This window comes from Quercus suber, unplaced genomic scaffold (assembly GCF_002906115.3).
Source record: "Quercus suber isolate HL8 unplaced genomic scaffold, Cork oak 2.0 scaffold_109, whole genome shotgun sequence".
NCBI classification, from domain to species: domain Eukaryota; kingdom Viridiplantae; phylum Streptophyta; class Magnoliopsida; order Fagales; family Fagaceae; genus Quercus; species Quercus suber.
The window spans coordinates 273,685-291,913 of NW_027069574.1; the positions used below are offsets into that span (position 1 = coordinate 273,685).

Here is an 18,229-nt window from a genome sequence, read left to right on the forward strand (position 1 = left end):
AAACCAAACAAGCCCTAGATTCTCAAAAGATAATTCATTTGTCCTTAATTCCTAATTATTAGGGATTGAAGTTGTTGAATTATTAACAAATACAAAATGTAGTGACTATAGTTGTAATTAATCAAAGTTAAGTTGTAAACTTTCAGTTGGCTATCACGAAGGATTATTACTAAAAAATGCAAAATATAGTGACTACAATTGTGATTTACAAGTTAAGTTGTGAACTTTATGCAGACTATTGTGAAGGTTACAAATTCAGATTGGAGGAGAAAGCTTTGTTGCATTTGGAAGATTCTTGAGTATGTTCACAAAGCTACTTGATAGTTTCTCCTTGTTGTTTGCCTGGTGTAGTTTGTATAGTTTGTAGGTCGATCATTAGTGGTATGAGTTGGTTGCTCTTTCTTTCTTTTTAGGATCAATTTTTTTTTTTTTTTAATGAAATTTAGGATCATATTACAAAAAGATAACGAAGTATATGAAAAATGGGTATATTAGCGTATAAGTAGATGCCAACTAGTACAAAAAGAAGCGCCAAGATGATTGCCCAACTTGCAAGAAGTGAGGAAACTCGAGTTTGGAATGGGGTCTGCCCCCACCCCTTCCCGCAATATCTCACTTTAGATGATTGTACTTGACTTTTTATCAGCCCTGCTTGCTTGTTGTAAGTCAATTTCAGCTGTCAATGAAATATTTCTCATTTTCCCTTAAAAAAAAAAAAAAAAAAAAGAACAAACAAAAAACAAAAAACAAAAAACAAAAAACAAAACAAAACAAGGGCCAAGAGCCATGTAGGCATATAGCTCANTAATATTTCAAATTTGAACAAATTTTATTATTATAAAATAAACACAATAAAATGCTAAAAATATTTTTGTTTACTGCGAAACAAAAAAGTGATATTTTTCAAGAGTTCGGTTAACAAGTACTCCTAGGATATTGTTAATTGATTATTTTAGAAAAATTTTAATACAACTTTTATGAGTAATTTAAAAAAAAACTATAAAAAATAAGTTTTTTAATTTTTTTTTTCTTTTTTTATATCAATGCTACATTAACTTTTTCCATTTTTCTAAGAATATAAATTCGAATATTCTTCCCTTATTAAAAAAAAAAAAAAAAAGAAAAAAAAAAAAAAGAAAAAAAAGAAAAAGAAAAAAAAGGGCTTGATGGGCTAGTGGCCATTGGCCAAGAAGACACTACGTGTAAGTGTGAGGATGTAACGTGAAATATCCATGCTTTGAGGTCATACAGAAACTGAGCTCTAGCTATTCGGATTTCTTAACAAATTAGATGACGTGGCAGGCAGCCTCGGCATATGGTCTTGCGTATTCGACGTCGTTTTCCTGTCCACGCAATCTACCAACAAAAACAAATCAGCTTCAACCACACAGCAATGGGAGTCATAATCAAACTGAAATTAAATACAAAGCTTGCTGACAAAAAGACAAAATTAAAAAATAAATTTTAGGAATTAGATAGAGATAGAGTAGTACTAGTAGGGCTTATCTATAAATGCTGATTTTCTTTATTCCCAGCCTCTTTCTGCCCACCAGAGTCTGCCACGAGGACATTATGAAGGCTATGGCTTAAAAGGGCCTGGCCAGCAAAACTATAAAAATTGACTTCATGAGGCAAGTTGTAGCCAGAAAGAATTAACTAATCTATTATACAGATAAGATAAGTGTTTCAATTTTGGATGTTCACGTTTTTGTATGCTTTAGGATAATTGCTCTTTCTCATCATGTCAAGATTGAGTTTTGGTGTTGGTGAAGTTTGAACTCCAAATTTATATTTATCTATATATATATATATATATATATTTAAAAGCTAAAACCTAAAATTTAGGGTACGTTTGGTACACTGAATGGAAATTACAACTGGAATTGTAATCTTTATTACTAGTAATAAAATGTGTTGTAATGTAATAACTAAACCTATTCATTAGTTTGGTTGTAAGTTATAACATTAGAATGAAACTTAACATTTATTTTAGAAAATATCTTACTTATACAGTTATATTTTCTTAAAAATTGTTATTTTTAAATTTAAGAAAGATATGTATTATTTTTTATAATTTTTTATTTTTATAATTATTAGATGTATATGGAAGGTTTGTTTTTTTGGAAATATATTAAATTTTGAAATTAATGCACTTACTAAGGAATAGCTAATACAACATTTTAAAGTGGAATAGTTATTCCTCATTTTGAAGAATAGCTATTCATAAGGAATAATTATTCCTTGTAATAAAAATATAACCAAACTAAAGAATAATTAAACCATAGGAATAACTATTACATTACAATGCCTATTATAGTCTACCAAACATGCCCTTAATGTTGATGTACTCTTGTTGAACCACTTCATCAGTCGTGTCATATTTTTTTTTTAATTTCCTTTATGATTTTTCTATTTTATTTTATATAAAATAATTAAATATAGTTAATAGACAAACCTGTTAATGCACTCCATTACTATTCAATATGTTACTGTTTATTTGTTTTAAATACAAATATTTGACTATTTAGCTATTCAAATTGATTTCAAATTTTCATTTTCTTCTTTCTAATTTCAAATAATTGTTAAAATTGAACAATTCATTATCATTTAGTGTATATGCACATATTTACTATTCATTACAAACGTTACTATTCATTAGATGCAAATTTTTAACTATATTCAGCAATTCAAATTGATTTCAACTTTTTGTGTTCTTCTTTCTAATTTCAAATAATTGAATATTTAAACTTTTCATCTTCCTATTCTAAAGAAAAAAGAAAAAGAAAAAAAAAACGCTCTTCTTCTCTTCCTCTAACATTTTCCCTCACTCTTTGACTCTTTATCTCCCTACTACTATTTACTTTACCGTTAAACTTTCTTCATCATTTCCTCTTTCTTATATTTTAACTTTTCTTCTCTCCATCTTATTTTGTATAAATTTGATATCATTTATTCGATTCAATCCATATTTTTTTTTCACACAAAAACTGTGAGTACTCTCTCTTTTTCTCTCTCTCGATTTTTGTTCTTTATTATAACTCTAATTTAGGTTGATGTTTTTTTTTTTTAAATTTTTTTATGTTGTATTTTTATTTTTTTAAATTTCCTATCACTAATCACTCTTATAGCTTTGATTGAATTTTGGTTTGGGTTAAAATGTAGGTTTTTTTTTTAAAAAAAAATAATAAAAATTTGAGTTTATATCAAAACAAAATATACATGGAAATGTGCCTACCAATGGACTTCCATTGAACAGAGATGTATTCACAATGTTTTAAACTTCATATACTTCTCTGGTAATGTGAATTTGAGAAAGAGAAAAGGGTAGGCAAAGGATATATGGTATTTCATAATCTCCTATGTCTTGAAGAAAGTGGAGGGCCTATTAGTCTCCCTTCTACTTGAATTTTGTATAAAAAGTCTTTTGCTATAAGTTCATTGACTTTTTGTTATTTTATAATCGCTCTATAGTCTATACTGCAACAAAAAGTGAATAAAGTTTTTTTATTTGCAGAGTATCAAAAAAGTAAAAAAATATTCAAGATAGTAATTTTGTATTGTTGCATCCCATGTGTTTGGTTAAATTTCTTTTAGAAATCTTATATGTTTTTCTCAAATTTATTTGTTATTTTTATTTTGGTCATTTTATTACAAAAAATTAGCATCTCCACCATCAAATTTTTAGTTAATATGAATTTTCTTGGAAAAATTTTACTTTGCTTAGTTGATCATCTTTACTAAAAATGCCAAAAAGAGAATAAAATGAAATATAATTTACTTTATAGCATCATTATGCTATGTATAGATACTTAAGGAAATTTTTCTCTTTGCATTTTATTTTATTTTATATTTCCACTTTATAATATATGATTTATTGATAATGATCTATTGCATAGTTATTTTTATTTACATTTTCACTTAGTTTCAATTGTGAGGAAGAAAGTGAGGAAGAAAGAAAATCTATGTTTTTGAGAAAAATATATCTATAAGAGTTAAATCGCATATATCTGTATAATAATAAACAAAGTATATATAGTTACAACTTGGTCTAATAATTCTCACACTATCAATTAAAAAAAAAAATCATTGCATTGTGTTTTCATACATATCTCACAATATATAATACTTGACTACAAAATATATTTTGTTACAATACAAAAAATTTCTAATTTAAAACATAATTTCAAATAACATATATTGAATTTTTAATAATATACAATCTAATATATTAATTCAATAATTATTCAATAAAAAATAATTATATCATATTTTCCCGCGCATCGCACGGGTCTACGACTAGTTTGTTAAATAATAACAAAAGACTTTACTGGTTGAGCTAACTAAAACCTATATCTAAACTAGCAAGTATTAACACTATGATTATTCATGAAATTATTTAGTGTATCAATTGCACTAAGTACACCATAATTTACAAAAAGATGAATATTATATCTGTGTCCCACTTATAGATCCATATTTATGTAAGAGGAGAATGTAATCCACCACTGGTAACTAATAATTTGAATATTAAATTACCAAAAGTTTTGTGACTTAATTATGTTTTGTTGGTATTTTTAATAGAATGTTTAAGGTTTAAATTCTTTCTCCCCTAAGCCCTAACTATAAAATCATAAAAAAAAAGGATGTCAAAATCATCGTCATTAAATTAATGTACTAAGATATACTAATCAATTTCTCAAAAAAAAAAAGAAAAAAAAAAAGAAAAAGAAAGGAAGAAAGAATAAAAAAATATAGAAATTGTAGCAGATATTAAATGAGAAAATCAAATCCATTCTTCGAAATGTTTAAAAATCGAACTTATACAAGAAAAACAAAACTATTTTCAACTCGATTATACATGTTATCAATAGGTTTCATTCTACAAACTTACCCTTTATTCCCATTTTATTGCCCGGAATAAGTGATGGTACCATTATTTTTAGATAAATTATTTATATGAAGCACAAAGATAAAATAGTTCAATTTATTTACATCTAGTTTAATCTTATAATTAGCTACCATGTTGACATGTCATAAATCTTCATTTATTTTTGAATGCTTGCACCTTCAAAAGTACAGTGTCAGTGTAAATCACTCAAAGTCGTTTCTCAAAAAAAGAAAAAAAAAAAAAAAACTCAAAGTCAAATGATTCATCAATGGTGGATGTACGAGTATGATGCATTAAGATAAGAAAATAGTAATCTTCTTTTGAAAAATTCAAACATAATTATTAACTTTATTTTTACTATACATGAACACGATTATTAAGAAGCAAGCATATGGAGTTAAGTAAGTATGAATAAAAGGCCCACCAAACAGGGGAAAGTTTGTGGGGAAAAGTAAGGGCCCTAGAGCGTGGGCAAAGGCGTAGGCAGGCACAACTACTCTGCTAGGTACGCAGTAGTCTAGTACCTGATCAGCAATACTAACTGGGGAGGTGCTATTTCTACGTAATATTTCCGAGTTCGGGAGTTCTGAGTTTAAACTCTGCCTATTTGGTATTGTTGTTTAAATAATAGTCTTTAATATTTAAATATTATTTATATGTATTTTCATAATACTTAAACAGTAATATTAAAAATATCTTACCAAATAACCTCAAATCTTCTAATAATAACAAGCCTCATCAGTTTCTGAATTGTTTCATGTTATAATCTAATGTGGGAGTTTAAATAGTACGGGACAATAGTTTGAGAGATGACTTAATAATAGAAATTTTATTTAATATATCGTATTTAAGAGCTTGAGAATTGTGAGTTCAATTAATAACAAATTTATTGGATTGTCTCATGCCATAATTGCCATGTGGGAATTTAAATGGCATGAGGCAATGAACACATGCAAACCCTTTTTTAATTTAATTTTTTTCAAACGATAAGGAAAAAAAAAAAAATAGTAGAGACTAGAAAAAGTAATGGCCTATTGGCGTGGCATCAATTTTCAAAGAGAGTAGGCATCACATGCAGGCTGCAGTGTGAGTGTCTAAATTCTCCAAAATCCCCACGCAACACTCTCAGTAAAATGCACATGGGTTTGACAACTTGAAATTCGTTTTTCACGCATGAAATTTTAAAATTTTGTAATTTTATCATTTTAAAAGTTATCAAATTTATATCAAAGAAATTCAATACTTCATATGTGAAGTGCTGACATGTACACCAAATTTTGAGAAACACTATTATCATAATTTTATAGATTATTTTCAAATATTTTAATTTTCATTAATTTCTTTATATAATGGTTTTTTTAATGAATTATTAAAATGTTATATAGTTAATACTTAAAGAGCTTCATCTACTATCACCATAATTTTAAAAAATTGATACGTACAGTTTTTGATCTTAGTTTTCAAGGAAAAAATTGCCAAATGTCTTTTTTGAGCAAAAATTGTAGCGTTTTTTTTCCTCTTTTCCAAATTAATTAGGGAAATACTCTTCTTTTGTAACTCGATTTGAGATAAATCGATTTAAAAAAAAAAAAAATTGGAGCCTTATAGTGGCGTTTTAAGAAGTCTATAGTGACATTTTAAAGACTTATAATGGCGTTTTATAACTCGACTTCCATGAATTCAAGTTATAGGCAATTTTTAATTTTTTTTTACTTATAACTCGATTTCATGGAGGTTGAGTTATAAAATGCCACTATAGATTCTTAAAACGTCAATATAGGTTTCTTAAAAACGTCATTATAGGGCCTCACTTGATTTATCTCAAATCGAGTTTCAAAAGAGGAACATTTCCTTAATTAGTTTGGAAAATATGGCAAAATGCTACATAATTTGTCCGAAAAAGACATTTGCCCGTTTTCTCCCAGTTTTCAATTTTTACTGATTTTTAATTGATCTTGAGTGTTTATCTACTATAATTCTATAACTCAAACTAAGATTATTGTAAGCATCTGTTGTACCTATAAGCTTTCTCATAATAGAAACCGAATATTAATTTTAGGTATATATTTTTAAATGTGAATGTCCTTTAAACTAAATTCAACAATGTTTACATTAATTGAAGACCAAGACAATATAATATCCAATAACTTGTATCTAAATTTTGACTTGTAGTTCTATTTTTAATAGAGATATATTTTTTTATTATAAAAAATAATAATACTTATTAGAACACACGAACATAAAATTAATATATAGTATTTTTTAAACAAATTTATAATATATTATATTACTAGAGGATCACTACCTAACCTTTATAATAATAGCCTTGATATCTATATCTCTCTCATGATAGAGATACCGATACAAGACGTTCTATTTTTCGACAATGTTTTACGGTGATTTGCACACATAGATTTAAATATTTTAGCGAGACAAATTCACCCCTGAGTTGTGTCTTAAAAAACAGAGAGAAAATACAAAAGGTTACAGAATCCCCGCTACGTCTGCATTTACGGCTTGACAGAATAGTTGTTGAAATTGAAAATGCCAAAAAGCCAAAAAAAGCCAAAGACACATTTATTAGTCAAAGATAGCTCTTTTTTTAAATCCATCCAAAAAAAAAAGAGCTCCTTTTACTTTAACTAGAGGATCACTACCTAACCTTTATAATAATAGCCTTGATATCTATATCTCTCTCATGATAGAGATACCGATACAAGACGTTCTATTTTTCGACAATGTTTTACGGTGATTTGCACACATAGATTTAAATATTTTAGCGAGACAAATTCACCCCTGAGTTGTGTCTTAAAAAACAGAGAGAAAATACAAAAGGTTACAGAATCCCCGCTACGTCTGCATTTACGGCTTGACAGAATAGTTGTTGAAATTGAAAATGCCAAAAAGCCAAAAAAAGCCAAAGACACATTTATTAGTCAAAGATAGCTCTTTTTTTAAATCCATCCAAAAAAAAAAAAGAGCTCCTTTTACTTTAAAAGTTTAATAAACTTCTTACTCCATACTCTGTCCTGAACAAGAGTGTTCAGTCTCATTTTCATTTAGGCGGAGTGTGAGTGTGTGAAGAGTACTATTTGATAATCATTTTGGCGGGAAGCCGGAAACGACGGCGTATCTATGGACCCATCTGAATCTTCTTCTTCTCCTTCTTCTTCTTTTTCTTCTTCATCTTCTGAATCGAGCTTTCGCGAGCTAGACGATGTGTTCCTTCAGGTAATAAAAAAAAACTAATATTCATATTTGTTTATTTATTTATTTATTAATGGAGGTTTATATTATACATACAATACGAGTCAACAACTACTTGTTTTGAATCAGCTTTTAAATTTGCTTTCTTCAAAATAGTTATTTTTAAACCAAACAGAAAGAATGGTAGATGGATGATGATATTGATATAAAAGATTTTGTTAACTGTTGCTTTGTAAATTGTAAAGATTGGTGTGGTTTGGATATAAACACTAGTCACAGTCATTAGGATTAAAACTAATAAGTACATAATCTGTTGTTTAATTATATTCATTTCTGGGCTAAACCCATATTATAGTGTGTGTGTGTGTGTGTTTTTTTTTTTTTTTCATTTCAAATAGAACATGTATTGTGGTTTCCTTTTTGAGATACAAGTGAGGTCGTGGGTTCAATACTCGCGCTAAAATTACTACTGCAAAAGGTCTACAAACTAAATTGTGCAATGAATGTGATTGGTGACATTTCAACAAAATAGTAAAAAAAAAGTTATTGATTATTATTAATATTTTTGTACCGTGTTCGTAAATTGGTGTATTATTTTGTAAGGTTTATGTAGTAAAAATTTAGTATCGCTAATGACACACTTAAAAAAAAAAAAATGCATAGCTTGTGGTTTTTCTTAACACTGTAGTTGTCTTTTTGTTGATAGTTTACTTTTGTGGTTTCATACAGACTCAAACAAGAATATGGCTTGGGGAAGTCTTGCAGATAAGATTGGAGGAACAGATGACTGTTTCTGATTTACTTGCTGATGGGGAATTGCTGTATGTCCTGTTTACCTCTTCTTATGTATCAATTCGAAAATGGACATTAAAGTGTAAACTTTAATTTGTGGTGAAACACAATATGATTAAGACCAAATTCCAAGAAGACGGGAAAACTCAGAAAAAGAGTGTTCAGTCTCATTTTCATTTAGGCGGAGTGTGAGTGTGTGAAGAGTACTATTTGATAATCATTTTGGCGGGAAGCCGGAAACGACGGCGTATCTATGGACCCATCTGAATCTTCTTCTTCTCCTTCTTCTTCTTTTTCTTCTTCATCTTCTGAATCGAGCTTTCGCGAGCTAGACGATGTGTTCCTTCAGGTAATAAAAAAAAACTAATATTCATATTTGTTTATTTATTTATTTATTAATGGAGGTTTATATTATACATACAATACGAGTCAACAACTACTTGTTTTGAATCAGCTTTTAAATTTGCTTTCTTCAAAATAGTTATTTTTAAACCAAACAGAAAGAATGGTAGATGGATGATGATATTGATATAAAAGATTTTGTTAACTGTTGCTTTGTAAATTGTAAAGATTGGTGTGGTTTGGATATAAACACTAGTCACAGTCATTAGGATTAAAACTAATAAGTACATAATCTGTTGTTTAATTATATTCATTTCTGGGCTAAACCCATATTATAGTGTGTGTGTGTGCTTTTTTTTTTTTCATTTCAAATAGAACATGTATTGTGGTTTCCTTTTTGAGATACAAGTGAGGTCGTGGTTTCAATACTCGCGCTAAAATTACTACTGCAAAAGGTCTACAAACTAAATTGTGCAATGAATGTGATTGGTTACATTTCAACAAAAGAGTAAAAAGAAAGTTATTGATTATTATTAATATTTTTGTACCGTGTTCGTAAATTGGTGTATTATTTTGTAAGGTTTATGTAGTAAAAATTTAGTATCGCTAATGACACACTTAAAAAAAAAAATGCATAGCTTGTGGTTTTTCTTAACACTGTAGTTGTCTTTTTGTTGATAGTTTACTTTTGTGGTTTCATACAGACTCAAACAAGAATATGGCTTGGGGAAGTCTTGCAGATAAGATTGGAGGAACAGATGACTGTTTCTGATTTACTTGCTGATGGGGAATTGCTGTATGTCCTGTTTACCTCTTCTTATGTATCAATTCGAAAATGGACATTAAAGTGTAAACTTTAATTTGTGGTGAAACACAATATGATTAAGACCAAATTCCAAGAAGACGGGAAAACTCAGAAAAATTGGTGCAGAAGTAGTCAAATAATGTTGTCCAGGATGTGAAGATTGACAATTATGAAATAATATAGCTATTGTAAATATAGATTTGAAAGTATAACCGATAGCCAATGAATGGATAACTTTTTAATTGTTTTATTGCGTATCTTGAGATACTATTTATATGCTGTTTAAAGACTTCATTTTTTTTTTTTCTTTTCCTTTTGGTTTTATAGGTTTGAAGTGTCAAAAGTAGTGTGGAAGATGTTGTTGACTAATCAGAGGGAGCTAAGACATGTAAAAGCATATATAAATGAGCCATTTGCTTCTAAGAAGAGCAGTGGGAGATATATGCCTTATTCCAATGTCGACTCATTTTTGAAGGTAAGCTTTGCCATTTTGTAATGCAGTCATGGAAGATTAATTTGCTGTTATTTTGCAATTTTGTCCATTCAAAATTTATTTTATAAAGAATGTGAAGGAAAATTGAAACAATAGTTGTATGATTTTAAAAAGTTCAGGAAATTGATTATTGAAATGAAATGGTGAGTGTTTTGAGTATTGAGACAATTCAACCTTAGTTTGGTCTCTCTCTCTCTCTCTCTCCTTCTCCCCTTTGGTGCATTGCTACTATTAATTGTGCTTTTCATACAGCCCTTATGAAGCAGGCATAGCAGATGATAGTACAAATTGTAACTAGTAATAAATAAGAACTTCAAATAAGGAAAGAAGTAAAAATGAAGACTTAAGAACTAGAAGGAAGTTGAGGGGGGAAAAAGATTCTTCTTAGCTCTATAAGTTGCTCTAATTTTTCATTCCTTCATGATTTTACAATCCTTGAATCTCAATGTATAGTGGGAACAATGTAATATTCCAATAGGTTGGGCAGTGTAACCTACATAACTAGAAAGTTGATTTCAAAATTCTGTATTTGCAAATTTGGGGTGTACAACCTGAATCTTAAGCATTTACTCCCTGGGAGAGAGCCTAACTGCACATCAAATTAATTTTTGATTCATGAGGAAGCCTATAGTAAGTTTTTTTTTTTGGATGACTCTCAGCTACACCCTGTTACTAACACTGGAATGAAGAAAGTCATAAGTAAAACTACGTATATTAGCTTTAGATTTTTTTTATAGCCATATTAGTAATACTAGGACATTTCAAACATAAGAGGTATCCATGTCAAGAGTTCATTGAGATATAATATGGAATGTGATAGAGATGCCTCTGTTTAATGCTTATCTCAAGATCAGTGGGCTAACTCTGAGGGAGATGCATGTTAGCATTATTATCTGACTCTAAGGGAGATGCAAAAAGACAAAGAAAATGATAATAGTGCCATCCATGTCAATATTTTGAAATTGAACAAAATTTGGCACCTAGATTGACCTTCTCATATGCAAGTGCACTTTGATATATCTAGACATATGGCGATTTGATACTATACGAATCAGGAACTCAGAAATAAAGCTAACTTCTTGGCCAAGACAAGAATGAAATCAAATATTAAGTACCAGTGAGTTAAGCACTTAAAGATCTACAGCATTGCTTTTGTAAGAATGATCACATTTGGCATCTATAAATCCATCCATTTTGATGCATGTGTGGATTCAATCTATTCATGTGACAGACACATGTGAAGAAGACACCCTAACCATGGGGGTGCAACTCTATTAACTGGTTCCGGTGAATCCTAGGGGTGAACTAACATATTTAGTCGCATACTTGATGACCAGAACCAAAACATATAGTGGCAATACCAGACTGAGTTGAAGTAATAAAAGCTTGGGTTTTGGTTGGTCGTTTTTCGAACTTTATAACTTCTATCAAGAAATCAAGTCAGCTTCCCAACAAATGGGCCTAACTAAAGAGATGGTGAGTGTAGAAGGAAGACAAATGTACTTGTGACAAAGAGAAGAGTGAGAATGTCTCTTCAGGTTGATGTGGGAATATCCTTTCTCACAAAATTTTCCACAATTGCACTGGCTTTCCTTTTTATTGGATTCTTATAGAATTATATTTTATTTTTATTTTACATGTTAATATGTGAGGGCATCTATTATAGGACATGATCTCCTCACCTAGCTAAACAAAAAACTCCGCAATCTATTTCAAGCATGCACATTGAACTTAATTTTCTTGAACATATTTTGACGGTTTTCTTGGTTGGATTTGCTACTACAAATATTTTTAAAATCTCTGCCAATTAATTATATTTTTATTGAAGTGACCCTACCTCTCTGGAAACTGAACTAATTTATCAATTTACTCGAGGACCAAGGTTGTGAGGAATGAGAAACAAAAATTTAAACCTCTTTATTACTATTTTTAATTCAGATCAAGTATACATATAGTTGTTTCATGACCCAAATGTATCAGTTGATTGAGAGTACTCCACTTCATTGGTTAATGATTTGCTTCTAAACTTTGTAGATCTGCAAAATTTTGGGATTGACTGGCATTGATCTCTTCTCTCCATCAGACGTTGTAGAGAAAAGAGACACTCGAAAAGTTTGTATGTGTATACGTTCCTTCTCTAGGAAAGCGAGGTCTAAGCATTTAAGTGTAAGGAGTTTATTGTTAAAAATATTTCCCATAATGTGTTTAGTATCTTATTCTACAGTGAATTGTAAGAGAGTGACTGTGGAGATATCTTGATAGGTTCCAGATTTTGACGTTGTCACATATACGGTGGCTATGCCCACGGATATGGTTGGATGCATTAGGAGAAGCTGGGAGCTACCTAAGTTCAGTGTTTTGAATTCTGCTAGTGAAAACAAGAATAAAAATTCCAGTGAGAAATTCAGACAGGTATGTCAATGCTGCTCTCATCTTCCAATTAGCATGTGCTAGAGGAGAAAGAACATTAAGTCTAGACTGTGTTTAGAGCTTCTATTTATTCATAACTCTTGCTGTCTTGTATTTTTAATGCTTCATGCCTCTGCTGTAGAAACATACAATTACCAACTCCGGAAGAAATTATGACATGCATTCAGAGGATTCTGATGGCACTGAAATTAATCATATGGTAATTCACATTGATGGTTCATCTACTAAGTTCTCTTATGATATGACATCCCAGATGAGTTTTGATTTAGAAAATTGTGGGGGGGCATTTTCAATGGTTAAAAATGGTATTTTGGCTAAATGTTTGTTGCAGGTAGATATTCAAAACCAAGAAAAGATTGATTATTCACAATGTCAATTGGAATCACCATGTACGACCAAATCAGTGGGATCTCTATGCACACAGTGTGGGGAATGTGATCATCTACTGAATAATTCATTATCTCCGTCCTCCATTGATTCACAGATCCACTTAAGTGATGGAGTTTCTCCTATAAGAAGTCAAGTCAAACATAGCAATGAAATTTCTGAAATGGATGTTCTTTATTATAATTGCAGCCAGGGATATGGCACTTTCATTATGGAGGGGTCTATAAATGACTATACACCAGCATGGCGTTACTTTGCTAGTCAGTTGGATGGAACTGACAGCAATGACCCTGTATTGTATAATGGTGAGGACAGATTACTGAATGCATCCTCAAGTGTTGATTCTCATTGCTCAAATTCAACCCCAAGGATTTTTGAAACCAAATCTAAGAGGAGACTTGCAGACATGTTTGATGGCGTGGAAGTATCATCTGTTGCCAGCATGAGCTCTGTGTCAGATGCAGTGCTAAACTTGGACTTGGAAGATCGATTTGATACAGATGATGATTCCAAGATTGCCCAATTTCCTGAATTTCAGAATGAAAAGGCTGGTTTCTTGACCAAGAAAACTGCTAGAGGATACAGATCGCAGGACATTGTAAAATATGAGACCCAGGTGGACAGTTTAACACCCCATTCTGAAAAGGCACATTTTTGCATGGAACTTGAGGATAAAGGCTCCTCTACCAAGCCTTTGCCACCGTACCCTGATCCATTAAATGTGACTGGTCATCCAGATCATGTTGTTTTATACGACAATGATGTCTGTATGTCTCATGTGCATTCAGATGTATATGATGAAGACAAACTGTCCCAAATAGACTCAGATGCTTTGAAGAATGTGGATTGCATGCTACCAAGTCACTCTCATTTTCCACTTGAATTTCATAAATGGGATCTTAAAGGCAAATGTGCAACTGTTATGTTATTGAATGAAAATGCTGGTCATGGAGCTTCTCTGGTATCTGTTTCAGAGGATGTTTCACTTGGGGAAACTCTCCATCATATGCCAGCTAAAGCTTCACAAGATGCTTTCCGGATTGAGGATCTGAAATCCTTTGTTGGAGATAGTGATAAGATGTTTGGTTCAATTGTGGTTAATTTGGACCCTAATGCCAAGAACCAGCGAGATGAATACTCTCAGGGGGTTTATCTCAATGATATCCTAGATGGAACATATGATGATTCAAGTGATTCACCCAACACTGTAGCTGATGAAGGGAGTGAAAAGTGTTCAAAATTAAGGAGTATAGAATGTGATCGTTGTTTACAGAACCAGGATATAATTGGAGATATAGGAGGCCGAGTTAATTGCATGTCAGATATGGTAACTGTGGATAACTCTGCTCTCCACCATAATTCTGTCATTCTTGCCAACCCTAGTGAACCAACATTGGATGAAGATTCCTGCTTAAAAATTGAAAGTTCAGAAAATGTAGATAAAAATGGACATCAAGCATGTACATCCCTGAAGGATCCTTTTTATTGTACAGAACAAATTGACAAGGTGTACAGCCAAGTAAGCTTACTTTTAAATGTTATGTTTTGGCATCTTTTCATCACTTTTCGAAAGATTGTGTACTATCATTCATTGTTATTTTGTGAGTTTTCGTTAATTTATGTTGTCTTGTTCCCTAGGATGACAGAATAGATGGAAAGGCAGCTACATTGGGAGTCGAGGATTTAGACAGAACCAAGCATGTTGGTGAGGGAACACCAAAGTGCAAGCCCCATAAAAGGCTACTGCTGAAATCAGTTGTAAGCGGCACCGCTGCTTTTGGCTTGCTGTTTCTCGTGTTCCACCTCAGGTTTGAATGAATGTTTTTAGTATTGGCTGAATTAATTGTATTTCTTAGTACTTAGATATCTTACAAAGGCTTCCTTTTTGATCTTCCCTGGATTTGTATGACAGGAAAAGTGGCAGAGAGAAAGGAGGGGTACCAAATATTAAATCTAGTCAGATGTTGAAAGCAAATGGTGGGAAATCCTCATCACGAAAGGGAGGTAGAGCAAATGGGATTTATCCAGCTGAAAAGCTTAAATTTGGGGATTAAATTATGGATTTACAAGATAAGAGGTGATAACTAATTGTTCAAACAATGTTTCAAAGTTGGATAAACGACGATCTGGAAGCCAAAATGATGGCTGAGTTCAACTCCATCATGATGCTTGTAGCTCATGGCAGCCTGCTACTGGTAAGCGGCTGAAATCTAGAAGAATGGTTGGGCCAACAAGGTGCCTGAGTTGTGAAAAGGGGAGGAAGATTGGATTTCCTCTGTATCCATCCTTGCCATTGAGGCTTAAGTAAAATAAGATTGGAACTAGAACTGACAATGATTCCCGCAATTTATCAAATGAAGCAAAAAAGAAAGAAACCAAGAGCGTGTAATTTACAAAAGACGAAGTTTTGTAATTATTTTACATCTTTGTGGTAAAGTGCTACGTCGAGGTGCTACCATATTTTTGACACATTCACACAAACTGGTTCTTGGTATAATATTATATTCTAGTATATTTGTATAAATTGGTAGACCATATTTTTATAAAATACTATGGCCTACTGTGGTTTTAAGTTACTGACCGAGCCCAATCTATTCCTCTATATAACCTATATTGGGATCGTACTTCTTTGTAATACACTATTAGAGGTTCGAGCTATATTTTGTCTTTTTTAAACATGCTATCAAAGTTATATCTGATCTTTTTTAAGATGGTATTAAAGCTTATGATAAAGATGTAGTCATCGAGAGCTCTTTGTTAGGACATGGGTTGTTGGGTTGTATTACATTAATTCCCGGTCCCTCTCTACATTATTTTGTGTTCTTATTTCTATTTTCACATAATATCAATGCTATGTTTTGTTGTTTCTAACATAGTATCAAAATGTTTTATTTTTTCTTACATATAAAATTTTGAATAGCAAAGATGTAGTTACTAAGGGCTTTTTACTGTGGTCAAATCACATAGTTTCTACATATTTTTGCTCTCTCTATATTTAAATTTTAAAATGGTTTCATGGGCGCATTCCTAGTCCTTTATCAACCTTCATCGTCACATTCGCTATCAACATCAGATCCCACGGCCAAAGATCTAGATCCATGGAGATCCCATCTATGCCTAGACATCTCAATCCCAATTACACACTTGTAGTTGCAAGCTTCGTTTCCTGCTCTGAAGACAGCATTCATGTGTTTCACATGTGCTAAAAGCCCTTTCGTGCCAGCTAGTGCTGAGTTTTGTTTACCTCACAATCTTCTGTGAAATCCACATTGTTAATCAGTTCATGGCAGTAACATGATCATCTCACCATGTTATTGCTTTTAGGACCCTCTTCGGTATCTGAATAGTACCTTGTTTCATGACTTCATCTTCCCTTCTAGTTGCCATTGACATTTTACGCATATATTGATGCCAACTGGGCAAGGAATCTCTTGGATCGTTGTTCCACCACATGATTTTGCTCCCTACTCGGGGTCTTTCTCATTTATTGGCATAGCAAGTAGTAGATTGTTATTGCTCGCTCCAACATAGAAGCCAAATATTGAACACTAGCTGTCACCACAACCAAACTTCTTTGGCTGCATTGATTCTTACAAGCTATCGTGGTTGACTGCACTATTGCAATGCTAGTTTAATATGACAATTGAAGTGTCATTCAAATAATCAATAATGACATGTTTCATGAGCATATCAAACATCTTGAGATTGATTGTCACTTAGTTGGTCACCATCTATGACACTGAATCTGCATTTGTTTCCTTGCAAGACTCGTTAACTGACATCTTCATGAAACCTACTCGTGTTTGTAAATTAAAATTGGTCATGCATAACCCCAACATGAGTTTGAGAGGGGATTGTGAGAATATAAGGCCTAACTAAGCTTGTTGTAATATTATATTACACATACTTTATACCTGCACGATACTTGTACTTCTATTCTTGCCTATGTAAAGAAAAAAACAAATGCCACAACAAATGGAGTTGTGACAAAAGTTGTGTAATTTATTGTGATTCTAACATTATTCCAATGCAAATGCAATTCTTCGTACAATTTTACATACAAACGTTTTTTAGTATTTCCAACATGCAGCCGTTTTTTTGATGTGATGCATAATTAAGGGTTTGAATCTATAGATCATGATATTGTATCAAACATCTAAATTATAAATATGTGAGGGAGAGGAGCCATGGAAGGCAACATTAAGAGTACGCTTGCAAGGGTGTTTAGTAGGGTGTGCATGGTTAAGTTGATTTGGTTTTTCCCCAAATTTATCACTGAACCAATGGGGTTGATTTCCCCATAATCGGAGCTTTTGCATGCCGCCAGGGGTAGATTTTCTGACCTGCAGTGACACGTTTTTTTGCGGTGGGTTTGGTCGGTTTAATTAATTTGGAGCTTTTTTGGGTTTGGCCAAAAATTAAAAATAAAATAAAATTAATAATAATAATACAAAAAATGGTTAAACCTCGCATAAAAATAAGCCAATACAACAAAAATAGGTAGGGTACTACTAAAAAATAACAACAAAAGCCAATAGGTAGTAGATCAAAATCCCCATAGTCTAACTAGATAGATCCCAACACAAAATAAAAATGCTAAAAAAAATACAAGGCAATATTTCAAATCATTAGCGATTATTGATTACCTCTTTCTCAATGAAAGATTGACGAGTGAGACCTCTCTCTATCTCCCTCGAAAATAAAAATGCTGGGGCAGAAAAAAACATCAAGACTCACAACTCACTACTCAGTGCGCAGAGAGAGAGAGAGAGAGAGAGAGAGAGAGAGAGAGAGAGAGAGAGAGAGAGGAAATGGACAGAAGTCATTGAACAAGAAAAAAACATCAAGACTCACAACTCACTACTCAGTGCGCAGAGAGAGAGAG

General features: G+C 31.7%; 1 protein-coding gene across 1 annotated transcript; it reads left to right on the forward strand.

The window, feature by feature from the left end:
- Positions 1–9,046: 9,046 nt before the first annotated feature.
- Positions 9,047–16,100, forward strand: LOC112004367 (uncharacterized). Its single transcript, XM_065775314.1, has 9 exons — positions 9,047–9,236; positions 9,934–10,025; positions 10,362–10,509; positions 12,562–12,693; positions 12,790–12,939; positions 13,079–13,156; positions 13,289–14,863; positions 14,983–15,152; positions 15,257–16,100. Exons 1-9 carry the CDS (start codon positions 9,141–9,143, stop codon positions 15,396–15,398), a joined length of 2,583 nt encoding a protein of 860 aa, XP_065631386.1. The 5' UTR covers positions 9,047–9,140; the 3' UTR covers positions 15,399–16,100.
- Positions 16,101–18,229: the final 2,129 nt, after the last annotated feature.

What these genes read in the sequence shown, in the direction of transcription:
- LOC112004367 (XM_065775314.1), top strand. Translation starts at nt 9,141, where the DNA reads ATGGACCCATCTGAATCTTCTTCTTCTCCTTCTTCTTCTTTTTCTTCT. An exon ending in CTTGCTGATGGGGAATTGCT is followed by an intron (nt 10,026 to 10,361) that starts GTATGTCCTGTT and finishes TTGGTTTTATAG; the next exon opens with GTTTGAAGTGTCAAAAGTAG. An exon ending in TTTCTCGTGTTCCACCTCAG is followed by an intron (nt 15,153 to 15,256) that starts GTTTGAATGAAT and finishes TTTGTATGACAG; the next exon opens with GAAAAGTGGCAGAGAGAAAG.